Source organism: Ovis canadensis, chromosome 3 (assembly GCF_042477335.2).
Source record: "Ovis canadensis isolate MfBH-ARS-UI-01 breed Bighorn chromosome 3, ARS-UI_OviCan_v2, whole genome shotgun sequence".
Taxonomy (NCBI): Eukaryota; Metazoa; Chordata; class Mammalia; order Artiodactyla; family Bovidae; genus Ovis; species Ovis canadensis.
Genome location: NC_091247.1, coordinates 232,126,222 through 232,141,354, shown reverse-complemented (window position 1 = coordinate 232,141,354; position 15,133 = coordinate 232,126,222). Strand labels below are relative to the sequence as shown.

Below are 15,133 nucleotides of genomic sequence, written 5' to 3'. Positions count from 1 at the left end.
CCTAGATTGGGATAGCAAGACAACTGGACCTCCGACCCTGCCCGTCCTGCCTGGCAGTCAGTTGTGTCTTCCAGCTGGGCCCCGGACACACGCCGCTGGACGTGAGGAGATGCGGCCGGCCTCCAAAGTGCCTGGGGCGGTGGGGAAACTGTCCTCCCCTAGCTGCTTTCTCGACTGCCTCATGATTCCCGTGACCCGGTGGAGGGGCGCCTGAGGACCTTTATCGATCACCTCTTGCGTTTCATTTCTGTTTCTTGGCTGACGGCCGCGAACCCCGAACCCTCCAGCAAAGGGCACACCGGGAATGTGCGGTTTAACATCTCAGACCTCGAGGGACAACTCTGGCTGCTGACTGCGCGAGGCGGCGTGGCAAGCAAGAGAGAACGTTCCGATGGCTCGTTTTCCCCGCATGGTTCCCTACAGCGCACCATGCCCTCCACACGTGGATTGGAAAAAGAATGATGAGCAGTATCTTCCCCCAAGAACACGAACAAGCGTGCCCCGCGCGAGGACGTGGAGCCACCCACAGCCCTCCCTCATCATCACCACCCATCTTCCTCCGCCCCATCGTCTCCAATGGACTTACTGCTTGCCCCACCCACCCCCTTTGAAGAAGAAGAAGAAGGAGAAGGAGAAAAAGGAGAAGAACGGCGACCGGAGCGGCGTGGCAGAGGGAGTGGGAAGGTGGCCTTACGCTGGGGGAAATCCCTGCAAAAGCGAGAAAAATACTGGCTGATCTCGCTTCTCTGTGCCATGGGAAGGAGGCAAGAGGACAGCAAGGGTGTGAGCACTTGGACAATAAAGCACAAAGCGGTAGGGTCCTGGGATGGGATGGGGAAGCGGAACATGGGAGGGGTGCAAGAGGCTAAGGCAGAAAGCAGGGTCAGGGCCGTTCTTTCCTAGTAAGGGTCCACGGAATCAACGCTTCAGCTATGTATGGGAAACCCATGGACCGTGAAACCCCCATCGTCCTGGAAGGCAAGCATAATGTCCAGGACGGGAGAGCAAACAAACACACCTGTCCCACACCGAGAAGGAAAGCAACAGTCATCCTCTTCCAGGAGGGAAACCTTTTTTATGCCTTGACTCATAGCGGGTTTTAAGCCCTGGAATTGGAAAGACGACTGTATGAGTCAACTATTGTATATAAAATAGAGAAAGAGAATAAAAGCAACAAAAAAATAACAAAATGAACACAAAATTTAAAAAAAAATAAAAAAGGAAAACGCAAAAAAAAAAAACCACACACACACACAAAACCGCTCGAAAACCCCCCCCCCCCAAAAACAAAGAAAGCAACGACAACAACAACAACAACAACAACTATCAAAACAAATGGAAGAAGGAAAAGGAAGGGCGAAAGGCAACGGAGACATAAAAGGAGCTGAAGCAATGCATCCAAAGTTGCAGCAATTCTATGCCTTTTGGAGCGAGCTCGCTTTGGGGCTTGACCAACGGCCCTGAAGGGAGAAAAGCGTATGTGCCCCTCTCTCGGCAGCTTTTGGTGCCAGGACCCTGAACGCCAGGAGAGTGTCCAGTGAGAAAGCATAGAAAGCATAGAGTGGACCTCACTGGAGAGCAAAGTTGAGGCAAGGGTTTCTTGTTGTCTGAGGGGTTGTCCTCAGGCAGGGGTCTGGGGTGGGGAGACCCCTAAAGGGGAGAGGGTAGGGGGGGAGACATATGTTTGCACAAGTGTGTTAGGATGTGAATGGTGAGCCCACGGCATTCCTCTGCAGCCCGCATTTGTGTGCTGAACTTGGAAGGCCCGCAGTGAATCTCTAGCGGGCAAGGCTGGAAGGCCCAGTGGCCCCGAATCATTTGCATCCGGAGCCCTTTGGTCCAGGGGGCCAGGTCGGAAGTGCGTGCGGGGCTTCGTCAAGGGGAATTCCCCGAGAAAAGTGTCGGTGGTTGGATGGCGGGAGTGGGAGTGGGCAGGCCCTCGGCCGCCTCAGCGAATGAGGAGCTTGCACGTGCGGGGGTGGGGCGGTGGGAAAGCCCCCAAAGGACGGAGGGGGGCGGGGCCAAGGCCCTTTTCGGAGACGAAGGTGTGAGGGAAGGAGGCATCGGCGTGCAGCGGCAGGTAGGAGATGGAAAACCTCGTGGGCCTTGCTTGCAGAGACCCGGGGGCTGCTTCTGAGCACGGGGGAGGTGCGTGTCCGGCTCCCTTCAACGTCTTAGCCGGAGGGCAAGGTGGTCGGGCCAGCGCCGCTGGTGCGGATGCCCCCCGGGGACCCTCTGTCCCTGAGGGGCCGTCGCCGGCAGTCGGGCGCCCCCAGCGGGGTGACTTGGCTCCCGGGTCAGCAGGGCTGGCGCCTGGCCAGAAAGTCGCCCTGAGTTGGAGGGGGCCGTGGGGGGTGGGCGCTGGGCTTCAGAATCTGGGGAACACGTGCTACGTGAATGCGGCGCTGCAGTGTCTGAGCCACACGCCGCCCCTGGCCAGCTGGCTGGTGTCCCGGCAGCACGCCACCCTCTGTCCGGCCGGCGGCTCCTGCACGCTCTGTGCCATGCGAGCTCACGTGACCCGAGCCCTCCTTCACGCGGGAGAGGTGATCCGGCCCCACAGGGACCTGCTGGCGGGCTTCCACAGACACCAGCAGGAAGATGCCCACGAGTTTCTGATGTTCACTCTGAGTGGCATGCAGCAAGGGTGCCTGAGTGCATCCCAGCCGTCGGGCCACGCCTCCGAGGACACCGGCGTCATCCGTCAGATCTTTGGGGGGACGTGGAGGTCTCAGATCCAGTGTCTCCACTGCCTCGGTGTCTCGGACACGTTCGACCCTTATCTGGACATCAGCCTGGATATCACGGCGGCTCAGAGTGTGGAGCAAGCTCTGAGAGAGCTGGTCAAGCCCGAGAAGCTGGAGGCGGAAAATGCCTATGACTGTGGCGTTTGTCTCCGGAAGGTGCCTGCCACCAAGAGGTTGACTTTGCACAGCACCTCCCAGGTCCTGGTGCTGGTGCTGAAGCGGTTCACACAGCTGAGCGGGGCCAAAAGGGCTCAGGAGGTGCGCTATCCCCAGTGCCTGGACGTGCAGCCCTACACGTCTGAGCGGAAGGCAGGGCCACTGGGCTATGTGCTCTATGCCGTGCTGGTGCACTCCGGGTGGAGCTGTGAGCGAGGACACTACTTTTGTTACGTCCGAGCGGGCAACGGCCAGTGGTATAAGATGGACGATGCCAAGGTGACCGCCTGTGACGAGACCGCTGCCCTGAGCCAGAGCGCCTACGTCCTGTTCTACGCCCGGGAGGGTGCGTGGGAAGGGGGCGCTGGGGGAGGGGCAGTGGCCCCCCTCGGGGCTGACCCCACAGACCCCGGGCAGCCTGCAGGAGACGCCAGCGGCAGAGCTCCTGGGTCGCAGGATTCCCCGGGGGACACAGAGGCCGAAGGGATGAGCTTAGAGCAGTGGAGACGCCTGCAAGAACACAACCGACCGAAGCCGGCCTTGGAGCTGCGCAAGATCCAGGCTGCCCTGCCTGCCGGCGCGGTCGTGATTCACCGGTCCAGACACGGAGGAGGGAGAAACCGCCCGCCGCCCGCCCAGGAGCACCACCGGCTCGACCGTCCCAGCACGGACACCCCGCCTCCGGGGCCGACGGACGTCGGCCACCGTCCTTGTGCCAGCGGGAGGGCCAGAGCGACCAAGGGGAGGAACAAGAAGCCGCGGCCATCTCTGGGGCTGTGGCGGTAGGCCGGCTCTGATGCACACGCGTGCAGACGCCCAGGCACACCCTGCATGGGGCACGCCCTGGGCGACGCACCAAGAGTGCCGACAAGGAGCGAGTTCCTCTCTGGCGGTGAGGACGATGCGGCCTCCGGGGGGAAAAGGCGGGGCCGGGAGTGAGCCCGGGGTCTCGGTGTTCCCTGGGAACGGGTTTGTGCCCGAGCGGCTCAGCTCTCGAGGGCTGGCTCTGCTGGGAAGTCGGCGGAGCGAATGGGGTGCGTGAGCGGGTCTGAGCACGGTGCCAGGGCCTGCCACTTCTGCGAGGGATGTCCGGAGCCCTTCGGCGGGGAGGTGCAGGGAAGAGCGGGTGCAGGTCCACGCACCGTGTCCTTCCGGCCGGCCAGGCTCTCGAAAATGCCCCAGACGTCGAGCAGCGTCCGGGGGGGGGGGGCGGGGGGGGAAGATGGGCAAGCAGTCTTTATGGGTGGCTGTCCTCGGGAGGCCTCGGGCTACTAGGCAGAGGGTCCGGCAGGAATGAGGCGGGGATCTGTGCGTCCCCGGCAGGACGCTCGTCCGCAGAGTTCCCTGGGGCTCCATTTCCGGTGCAAGGAGCATGCTGGAGAAGCGCCAAGTGCCAAACAGGAGAAGCGATCCACGATGCCATGAGCACCACCACCGGCACCACCAGCACCGACACGAAGGCCAAGGGGAGAAAGGCGAGCCAACTAGTCCCAAAGAAACCTCTCCACCAGCTGTGCACCGGGGCCTAGGTGGAGATCCGTCGCGCAGCGTTCATTTCCGAAAGCAAAGGTCCTCCCCGCACTGAGGAAAGGCCCGAGCCTACCCTAGATTGGGATAGCAAGACAACTGGACCTCCGACCCTGCCCGTCCTGCCTGGCAGTCAGTTGTGTCTTCCAGCTGGGCCCCGGACACACGCCGCTGGACGTGAGGAGATGCGGCCGGCCTCCAAAGTGCCTGGGGCGGTGGGGAAACTGTCCTCCCCTAGCTGCTTTCTCGACTGCCTCATGATTCCCGTGACCCGGTGGAGGGGCGCCTGAGGACCTTTATCGATCACCTCTTGCGTTTCATTTCTGTTTCTTGGCTGACGGCCGCGAACCCCGAACCCTCCAGCAAAGGGCACACCGGGAATGTGCGGTTTAACATCTCAGACCTCGAGGGACAACTCTGGCTGCTGACTGCGCGAGGCGGCGTGGCAAGCAAGAGAGAACGTTCCGATGGCTCGTTTTCCCCGCATGGTTCCCTACAGCGCACCATGCCCTCCACACGTGGATTGGAAAAAGAATGATGAGCAGTATCTTCCCCCAAGAACACGAACAAGCGTGCCCCGCGCGAGGACGTGGAGCCACCCACAGCCCTCCCTCATCATCACCACCCATCTTCCTCCGCCCCATCGTCTCCAATGGACTTACTGCTTGCCCCACCCACCCCCTTTGAAGAAGAAGAAGAAGGAGAAGGAGAAAAAGGAGAAGAACGGCGACCGGAGCGGCGTGGCAGAGGGAGTGGGAAGGTGGCCTTACGCTGGGGGAAATCCCTGCAAAAGCGAGAAAAATACTGGCTGATCTCGCTTCTCTGTGCCATGGGAAGGAGGCAAGAGGACAGCAAGGGTGTGAGCACTTGGACAATAAAGCACAAAGCGGTAGGGTCCTGGGATGGGATGGGGAAGCGGAACATGGGAGGGGTGCAAGAGGCTAAGGCAGAAAGCAGGGTCAGGGCCGTTCTTTCCTAGTAAGGGTCCACGGAATCAACGCTTCAGCTATGTATGGGAAACCCATGGACCGTGAAACCCCCATCGTCCTGGAAGGCAAGCATAATGTCCAGGACGGGAGAGCAAACAAACACACCTGTCCCACACCGAGAAGGAAAGCAACAGTCATCCTCTTCCAGGAGGGAAACCTTTTTTATGCCTTGACTCATAGCGGGTTTTAAGCCCTGGAATTGGAAAGACGACTGTATGAGTCAACTATTGTATATAAAATAGAGAAAGAGAATAAAAGCAACAAAAAAATAACAAAATGAACACAAAATTTAAAAAAAAATAAAAAAGGAAAACGCAAAAAAAAAAAACCACACACACACACAAAACCGCTCGAAAACCCCCCCCCCAAAAACAAAGAAAGCAACGACAACAACAACAACAACAACAACTATCAAAACAAATGGAAGAAGGAAAAGGAAGGGCGAAAGGCAACGGAGACATAAAAGGAGCTGAAGCAATGCATCCAAAGTTGCAGCAATTCTATGCCTTTTGGAGCGAGCTCGCTTTGGGGCTTGACCAACGGCCCTGAAGGGAGAAAAGCGTATGTGCCCCTCTCTCGGCAGCTTTTGGTGCCAGGACCCTGAACGCCAGGAGAGTGTCCAGTGAGAAAGCATAGAAAGCATAGAGTGGACCTCACTGGAGAGCAAAGTTGAGGCAAGGGTTTCTTGTTGTCTGAGGGGTTGTCCTCAGGCAGGGGTCTGGGGTGGGGAGACCCCTAAAGGGGAGAGGGTAGGGGGGGAGACATATGTTTGCACAAGTGTGTTAGGATGTGAATGGTGAGCCCACGGCATTCCTCTGCAGCCCGCATTTGTGTGCTGAACTTGGAAGGCCCGCAGTGAATCTCTAGCGGGCAAGGCTGGAAGGCCCAGTGGCCCCGAATCATTTGCATCCGGAGCCCTTTGGTCCAGGGGGCCAGGTCGGAAGTGCGTGCGGGGCTTCGTCAAGGGGAATTCCCCGAGAAAAGTGTCGGTGGTTGGATGGCGGGAGTGGGAGTGGGCAGGCCCTCGGCCGCCTCAGCGAATGAGGAGCTTGCACGTGCGGGGGTGGGGCGGTGGGAAAGCCCCCAAAGGACGGAGGGGGGCGGGGCCAAGGCCCTTTTCGGAGACGAAGGTGTGAGGGAAGGAGGCATCGGCGTGCAGCGGCAGGTAGGAGATGGAAAACCTCGTGGGCCTTGCTTGCAGAGACCCGGGGGCTGCTTCTGAGCACGGGGGAGGTGCGTGTCCGGCTCCCTTCAACGTCTTAGCCGGAGGGCAAGGTGGTCGGGCCAGCGCCGCTGGTGCGGATGCCCCCCGGGGACCCTCTGTCCCTGAGGGGCCGTCGCCGGCAGTCGGGCGCCCCCAGCGGGGTGACTTGGCTCCCGGGTCAGCGGGGCTGGCGCCTGGCCAGAAAGTCGCCCTGAGTTGGAGGGGGCCGTGGGGGGTGGGCGCTGGGCTTCAGAATCTGGGGAACACCTGCTACGTGAATGCGGCGCTGCAGTGTCTGAGCCACACGCCGCCCCTGGCCAGCTGGCTGGTGTCCCGGCAGCACGCCACCCTCTGTCCGGCCGGCGGCTCCTGCACGCTCTGTGCCATGCGAGCTCACGTGACCCGAGCCCTCCTTCACGCGGGAGAGGTGATCCGGCCCCACAGGGACCTGCTGGCGGGCTTCCACAGACACCAGCAGGAAGATGCCCACGAGTTTCTGATGTTCACTCTGAGTGGCATGCAGCAAGGGTGCCTGAGTGCATCCCAGCCGTCGGGCCACGCCTCCGAGGACACCGGCGTCATCCGTCAGATCTTTGGGGGGACGTGGAGGTCTCAGATCCAGTGTCTCCACTGCCTCGGTGTCTCGGACACGTTCGACCCTTATCTGGACATCAGCCTGGATATCACGGCGGCTCAGAGTGTGGAGCAAGCTCTGAGAGAGCTGGTCAAGCCCGAGAAGCTGGAGGCGGAAAATGCCTATGACTGTGGCGTTTGTCTCCGGAAGGTGCCTGCCACCAAGAGGTTGACTTTGCACAGCACCTCCCAGGTCCTGGTGCTGGTGCTGAAGCGGTTCACACAGCTGAGCGGGGCCAAAAGGGCTCAGGAGGTGCGCTATCCCCAGTGCCTGGACGTGCAGCCCTACACGTCTGAGCGGAAGGCAGGGCCACTGGGCTATGTGCTCTATGCCGTGCTGGTGCACTCCGGGTGGAGCTGTGAGCGAGGACACTACTTTTGTTACGTCCGAGCGGGCAACGGCCAGTGGTATAAGATGGACGATGCCAAGGTGACCGCCTGTGACGAGACCGCTGCCCTGAGCCAGAGCGCCTACGTCCTGTTCTACGCCCGGGAGGGTGCGTGGGAAGGGGGCGCTGGGGGAGGGGCAGTGGCCCCCCTCGGGGCTGACCCCACAGACCCCGGGCAGCCTGCAGGAGACGCCAGCGGCAGAGCTCCTGGGTCGCAGGATTCCCCGGGGGACACAGAGGCCGAAGGGATGAGCTTAGAGCAGTGGAGACGCCTGCAAGAACACAACCGACCGAAGCCGGCCTTGGAGCTGCGCAAGATCCAGGCTGCCCTGCCTGCCGGCGCGGTCGTGATTCACCGGTCCAGACACGGAGGAGGGAGAAACCGCCCGCCGCCCGCCCAGGAGCACCACCGGCTCGACCGTCCCAGCACGGACACCCCGCCTCCGGGGCCGACGGACGTCGGCCACCGTCCTTGTGCCAGCGGGAGGGCCAGAGCGACCAAGGGGAGGAACAAGAAGCCGCGGCCATCTCTGGGGCTGTGGCGGTAGGCCGGCTCTGATGCACACGCGTGCAGACGCCCAGGCACACCCTGCATGGGGCACGCCCTGGGCGACGCACCAAGAGTGCCGACAAGGAGCGAGTTCCTCTCTGGCGGTGAGGACGATGCGGCCTCCGGGGGGAAAAGGCGGGGCCGGGAGTGAGCCCGGGGTCTCGGTGTTCCCTGGGAACGGGTTTGTGCCCGAGCGGCTCAGCTCTCGAGGGCTGGCTCTGCTGGGAAGTCGGCGGAGCGAATGGGGTGCGTGAGCGGGTCTGAGCACGGTGCCAGGGCCTGCCACTTCTGCGAGGGATGTCCGGAGCCCTTCGGCGGGGAGGTGCAGGGAAGAGCGGGTGCAGGTCCACGCACCGTGTCCTTCCGGCCGGCCAGGCTCTCGAAAATGCCCCAGACGTCGAGCAGCGTCCGGGGGGGGGGGGCGGGGGGGGAAGATGGGCAAGCAGTCTTTATGGGTGGCTGTCCTCGGGAGGCCTCGGGCTACTAGGCAGAGGGTCCGGCAGGAATGAGGCGGGGATCTGTGCGTCCCCGGCAGGACGCTCGTCCGCAGAGTTCCCTGGGGCTCCATTTCCGGTGCAAGGAGCATGCTGGAGAAGCGCCAAGTGCCAAACAGGAGAAGCGATCCACGATGCCATGAGCACCACCACCGGCACCACCAGCACCGACACGAAGGCCAAGGGGAGAAAGGCGAGCCAACTAGTCCCAAAGAAACCTCTCCACCAGCTGTGCACCGGGGCCTAGGTGGAGATCCGTCGCGCAGCGTTCATTTCCGAAAGCAAAGGTCCTCCCCGCACTGAGGAAAGGCCCGAGCCTACCCTAGATTGGGATAGCAAGACAACTGGACCTCCGACCCTGCCCGTCCTGCCTGGCAGTCAGTTGTGTCTTCCAGCTGGGCCCCGGACACACGCCGCTGGACGTGAGGAGATGCGGCCGGCCTCCAAAGTGCCTGGGGCGGTGGGGAAACTGTCCTCCCCTAGCTGCTTTCTCGACTGCCTCATGATTCCCGTGACCCGGTGGAGGGGCGCCTGAGGACCTTTATCGATCACCTCTTGCGTTTCATTTCTGTTTCTTGGCTGACGGCCGCGAACCCCGAACCCTCCAGCAAAGGGCACACCGGGAATGTGCGGTTTAACATCTCAGACCTCGAGGGACAACTCTGGCTGCTGACTGCGCGAGGCGGCGTGGCAAGCAAGAGAGAACGTTCCGATGGCTCGTTTTCCCCGCATGGTTCCCTACAGCGCACCATGCCCTCCACACGTGGATTGGAAAAAGAATGATGAGCAGTATCTTCCCCCAAGAACACGAACAAGCGTGCCCCGCGCGAGGACGTGGAGCCACCCACAGCCCTCCCTCATCATCACCACCCATCTTCCTCCGCCCCATCGTCTCCAATGGACTTACTGCTTGCCCCACCCACCCCCTTTGAAGAAGAAGAAGAAGGAGAAGGAGAAAAAGGAGAAGAACGGCGACCGGAGCGGCGTGGCAGAGGGAGTGGGAAGGTGGCCTTACGCTGGGGGAAATCCCTGCAAAAGCGAGAAAAATACTGGCTGATCTCGCTTCTCTGTGCCATGGGAAGGAGGCAAGAGGACAGCAAGGGTGTGAGCACTTGGACAATAAAGCACAAAGCGGTAGGGTCCTGGGATGGGATGGGGAAGCGGAACATGGGAGGGGTGCAAGAGGCTAAGGCAGAAAGCAGGGTCAGGGCCGTTCTTTCCTAGTAAGGGTCCACGGAATCAACGCTTCAGCTATGTATGGGAAACCCATGGACCGTGAAACCCCCATCGTCCTGGAAGGCAAGCATAATGTCCAGGACGGGAGAGCAAACAAACACACCTGTCCCACACCGAGAAGGAAAGCAACAGTCATCCTCTTCCAGGAGGGAAACCTTTTTTATGCCTTGACTCATAGCGGGTTTTAAGCCCTGGAATTGGAAAGACGACTGTATGAGTCAACTATTGTATATAAAATAGAGAAAGAGAATAAAAGCAACAAAAAAATAACAAAATGAACACAAAATTTAAAAAAAAATAAAAAAGGAAAACGCAAAAAAAAAAAACCACACACACACACAAAACCGCTCGAAAACCCCCCCCCCAAAAACAAAGAAAGCAACGACAACAACAACAACAACAACAACTATCAAAACAAATGGAAGAAGGAAAAGGAAGGGCGAAAGGCAACGGAGACATAAAAGGAGCTGAAGCAATGCATCCAAAGTTGCAGCAATTCTATGCCTTTTGGAGCGAGCTCGCTTTGGGGCTTGACCAACGGCCCTGAAGGGAGAAAAGCGTATGTGCCCCTCTCTCGGCAGCTTTTGGTGCCAGGACCCTGAACGCCAGGAGAGTGTCCAGTGAGAAAGCATAGAAAGCATAGAGTGGACCTCACTGGAGAGCAAAGTTGAGGCAAGGGTTTCTTGTTGTCTGAGGGGTTGTCCTCAGGCAGGGGTCTGGGGTGGGGAGACCCCTAAAGGGGAGAGGGTAGGGGGGGAGACATATGTTTGCACAAGTGTGTTAGGATGTGAATGGTGAGCCCACGGCATTCCTCTGCAGCCCGCATTTGTGTGCTGAACTTGGAAGGCCCGCAGTGAATCTCTAGCGGGCAAGGCTGGAAGGCCCAGTGGCCCCGAATCATTTGCATCCGGAGCCCTTTGGTCCAGGGGGCCAGGTCGGAAGTGCGTGCGGGGCTTCGTCAAGGGGAATTCCCCGAGAAAAGTGTCGGTGGTTGGATGGCGGGAGTGGGAGTGGGCAGGCCCTCGGCCGCCTCAGCGAATGAGGAGCTTGCACGTGCGGGGGTGGGGCGGTGGGAAAGCCCCCAAAGGACGGAGGGGGGCGGGGCCAAGGCCCTTTTCGGAGACGAAGGTGTGAGGGAAGGAGGCATCGGCGTGCAGCGGCAGGTAGGAGATGGAAAACCTCGTGGGCCTTGCTTGCAGAGACCCGGGGGCTGCTTCTGAGCACGGGGGAGGTGCGTGTCCGGCTCCCTTCAACGTCTTAGCCGGAGGGCAAGGTGGTCGGGCCAGCGCCGCTGGTGCGGATGCCCCCCGGGGACCCTCTGTCCCTGAGGGGCCGTCGCCGGCAGTCGGGCGCCCCCAGCGGGGTGACTTGGCTCCCGGGTCAGCGGGGCTGGCGCCTGGCCAGAAAGTCGCCCTGAGTTGGAGGGGGCCGTGGGGGGTGGGCGCTGGGCTTCAGAATCTGGGGAACACGTGCTACGTGAATGCGGCGCTGCAGTGTCTGAGCCACACGCCGCCCCTGGCCAGCTGGCTGGTGTCCCGGCAGCACGCCACCCTCTGTCCGGCCGGCGGCTCCTGCACGCTCTGTGCCATGCGAGCTCACGTGACCCGAGCCCTCCTTCACGCGGGAGAGGTGATCCGGCCCCACAGGGACCTGCTGGCGGGCTTCCACAGACACCAGCAGGAAGATGCCCACGAGTTTCTGATGTTCACTCTGAGTGGCATGCAGCAAGGGTGCCTGAGTGCATCCCAGCCGTCGGGCCACGCCTCCGAGGACACCGGCGTCATCCGTCAGATCTTTGGGGGGACGTGGAGGTCTCAGATCCAGTGTCTCCACTGCCTCGGTGTCTCGGACACGTTCGACCCTTATCTGGACATCAGCCTGGATATCACGGCGGCTCAGAGTGTGGAGCAAGCTCTGAGAGAGCTGGTCAAGCCCGAGAAGCTGGAGGCGGAAAATGCCTATGACTGTGGCGTTTGTCTCCGGAAGGTGCCTGCCACCAAGAGGTTGACTTTGCACAGCACCTCCCAGGTCCTGGTGCTGGTGCTGAAGCGGTTCACACAGCTGAGCGGGGCCAAAAGGGCTCAGGAGGTGCGCTATCCCCAGTGCCTGGACGTGCAGCCCTACACGTCTGAGCGGAAGGCAGGGCCACTGGGCTATGTGCTCTATGCCGTGCTGGTGCACTCCGGGTGGAGCTGTGAGCGAGGACACTACTTTTGTTACGTCCGAGCGGGCAACGGCCAGTGGTATAAGATGGACGATGCCAAGGTGACCGCCTGTGACGAGACCGCTGCCCTGAGCCAGAGCGCCTACGTCCTGTTCTACGCCCGGGAGGGTGCGTGGGAAGGGGGCGCTGGGGGAGGGGCAGTGGCCCCCCTCGGGGCTGACCCCACAGACCCCGGGCAGCCTGCAGGAGACGCCAGCGGCAGAGCTCCTGGGTCGCAGGATTCCCCGGGGGACACAGAGGCCGAAGGGATGAGCTTAGAGCAGTGGAGACGCCTGCAAGAACACAACCGACCGAAGCCGGCCTTGGAGCTGCGCAAGATCCAGGCTGCCCTGCCTGCCGGCGCGGTCGTGATTCACCGGTCCAGACACGGAGGAGGGAGAAACCGCCCGCCGCCCGCCCAGGAGCACCACCGGCTCGACCGTCCCAGCACGGACACCCCGCCTCCGGGGCCGACGGACGTCGGCCACCGTCCTTGTGCCAGCGGGAGGGCCAGAGCGACCAAGGGGAGGAACAAGAAGCCGCGGCCATCTCTGGGGCTGTGGCGGTAGGCCGGCTCTGATGCACACGCGTGCAGACGCCCAGGCACACCCTGCATGGGGCACGCCCTGGGCGACGCACCAAGAGTGCCGACAAGGAGCGAGTTCCTCTCTGGCGGTGAGGACGATGCGGCCTCCGGGGGGAAAAGGCGGGGCCGGGAGTGAGCCCGGGGTCTCGGTGTTCCCTGGGAACGGGTTTGTGCCCGAGCGGCTCAGCTCTCGAGGGCTGGCTCTGCTGGGAAGTCGGCGGAGCGAATGGGGTGCGTGAGCGGGTCTGAGCACGGTGCCAGGGCCTGCCACTTCTGCGAGGGATGTCCGGAGCCCTTCGGCGGGGAGGTGCAGGGAAGAGCGGGTGCAGGTCCACGCACCGTGTCCTTCCGGCCGGCCAGGCTCTCGAAAATGCCCCAGACGTCGAGCAGCGTCCGGGGGGGGGGGGCGGGGGGGGAAGATGGGCAAGCAGTCTTTATGGGTGGCTGTCCTCGGGAGGCCTCGGGCTACTAGGCAGAGGGTCCGGCAGGAATGAGGCGGGGATCTGTGCGTCCCCGGCAGGACGCTCGTCCGCAGAGTTCCCTGGGGCTCCATTTCCGGTGCAAGGAGCATGCTGGAGAAGCGCCAAGTGCCAAACAGGAGAAGCGATCCACGATGCCATGAGCACCACCACCGGCACCACCAGCACCGACACGAAGGCCAAGGGGAGAAAGGCGAGCCAACTAGTCCCAAAGAAACCTCTCCACCAGCTGTGCACCGGGGCCTAGGTGGAGATCCGTCGCGCAGCGTTCATTTCCGAAAGCAAAGGTCCTCCCCGCACTGAGGAAAGGCCCGAGCCTACCCTAGATTGGGATAGCAAGACAACTGGACCTCCGACCCTGCCCGTCCTGCCTGGCAGTCAGTTGTGTCTTCCAGCTGGGCCCCGGACACACGCCGCTGGACGTGAGGAGATGCGGCCGGCCTCCAAAGTGCCTGGGGCGGTGGGGAAACTGTCCTCCCCTAGCTGCTTTCTCGACTGCCTCATGATTCCCGTGACCCGGTGGAGGGGCGCCTGAGGACCTTTATCGATCACCTCTTGCGTTTCATTTCTGTTTCTTGGCTGACGGCCGCGAACCCCGAACCCTCCAGCAAAGGGCACACCGGGAATGTGCGGTTTAACATCTCAGACCTCGAGGGACAACTCTGGCTGCTGACTGCGCGAGGCGGCGTGGCAAGCAAGAGAGAACGTTCCGATGGCTCGTTTTCCCCGCATGGTTCCCTACAGCACACCATGCCCTCCACACGTGGATTGGAAAAAGAATGATGAGCAGTATCTTCCCCCAAGAACACGAACAAGCGTGCCCCGCGCGAGGACGTGGAGCCACCCACAGCCCTCCCTCATCATCACCACCCATCTTCCTCCGCCCCATCGTCTCCAATGGACTTACTGCTTGCCCCACCCACCCCCTGTGAAGAAGAGGAAGAAGGAGAAGGAGAAAAAGGGGAAGAACGGCGACCGGAGCGACGTGGCAGATCGAGTGGGAAGATGGCCTTAAGCTGGGGGAAATCCCTGCAAAAGCGAGAAAAATACTGGCTGATCTCGCTTCTCTGTGCCATGGGAAGGAGGCAAGAGGACAGCAAGGGTGTGAGCACTTGGACAATAAAGCACAAAGCGGTAGGGTCCTGGGATGGGATGGGGAAGCGGGAGGGGAGAGGGGTGCAAGAGGCTAAGGCAGAAAGCAGGGTCAGGGCCGTTCTTTCCTAGTAAGGGTCCACGGAATCAACGCTTCAGCTATATATGGACCGTGGAACCCATGGACCGTGAAACCCCCATCGTCCTGGAAGGCAAGCATAATGTCCAGGACGGGAGAGCAAACAAACACACCTGTCCCACACCGAGAAGGAAAGCAACAGTCATCCTCCTCCAGGAGGGAAACCTTTTGTATACCTTGAGTTATAAGGCGTCTTGAGCCCTGGAATTGGAAAGACGACTGTATGAGTCCACTAGTGTATATAAAATATAAAAAGAGAATAAAAGCAACAAAAAAATAACAAAATGAACACAAAATTAAAAAATAAATAAATAAAAATAAATGGAAAACCAAAAAAAAAGAAAAAAAAACCACCTCAAACAACCCAAAACAAACAATGAGAGCAACAACAACAACAACAACAACAACCATCAGAACAAACGGAAGAAGGAAAAGGAAGGAAAATAGGCCAGGGAGACACAGAAGGAGCTGAAGCGATGAATCCAGAGTTGCAGCAAGCCTATGCCTTTCGGAATGAGCTCGCTTTGGGGCTTGACCAACGGCCCTGAAGGGAGAGAAGCATATGTGCCCCTCTCCCAGCAGCTTTTGGTGCCAGGACCCTGAACGCCAGGAGAGTGTCCAGTGAGAAATCCTAGAATTCGGAGCGGACCTCACTGGAGAGCAAAGTTGAGACAAGGGTTTCTTGTTGTCTGGGGAGGGGTTGTGTCAG

General features: G+C 60.6%; 3 protein-coding genes across 3 annotated transcripts; all 3 read left to right on the top strand.

The window, feature by feature from the left end:
* Positions 1–2,087: 2,087 nt before the first annotated feature.
* On the top strand, positions 2,088–3,689 carry LOC138436460 (ubiquitin carboxyl-terminal hydrolase 17-like protein 6). The gene has a single exon (XM_069582029.1). It carries the CDS (start codon positions 2,088–2,090, stop codon positions 3,687–3,689), a length of 1,602 nt encoding a protein of 533 aa, XP_069438130.1.
* Positions 3,690–6,591: 2,902 nt separating this feature from the next.
* Positions 6,592–8,193, top strand: LOC138436459 (ubiquitin carboxyl-terminal hydrolase 17-like protein 6). Its single transcript, XM_069582028.1, has one exon. It carries the CDS (start codon positions 6,592–6,594, stop codon positions 8,191–8,193), a length of 1,602 nt encoding a protein of 533 aa, XP_069438129.1.
* A 2,902-nt stretch (positions 8,194–11,095) lies between these two features.
* On the top strand, positions 11,096–12,697 carry LOC138436458 (ubiquitin carboxyl-terminal hydrolase 17-like protein 6). The gene has a single exon (XM_069582027.1). The coding sequence runs from the start codon at positions 11,096–11,098 to the stop codon at positions 12,695–12,697; it is 1,602 nt and encodes a 533-aa protein (XP_069438128.1).
* Positions 12,698–15,133: the final 2,436 nt, after the last annotated feature.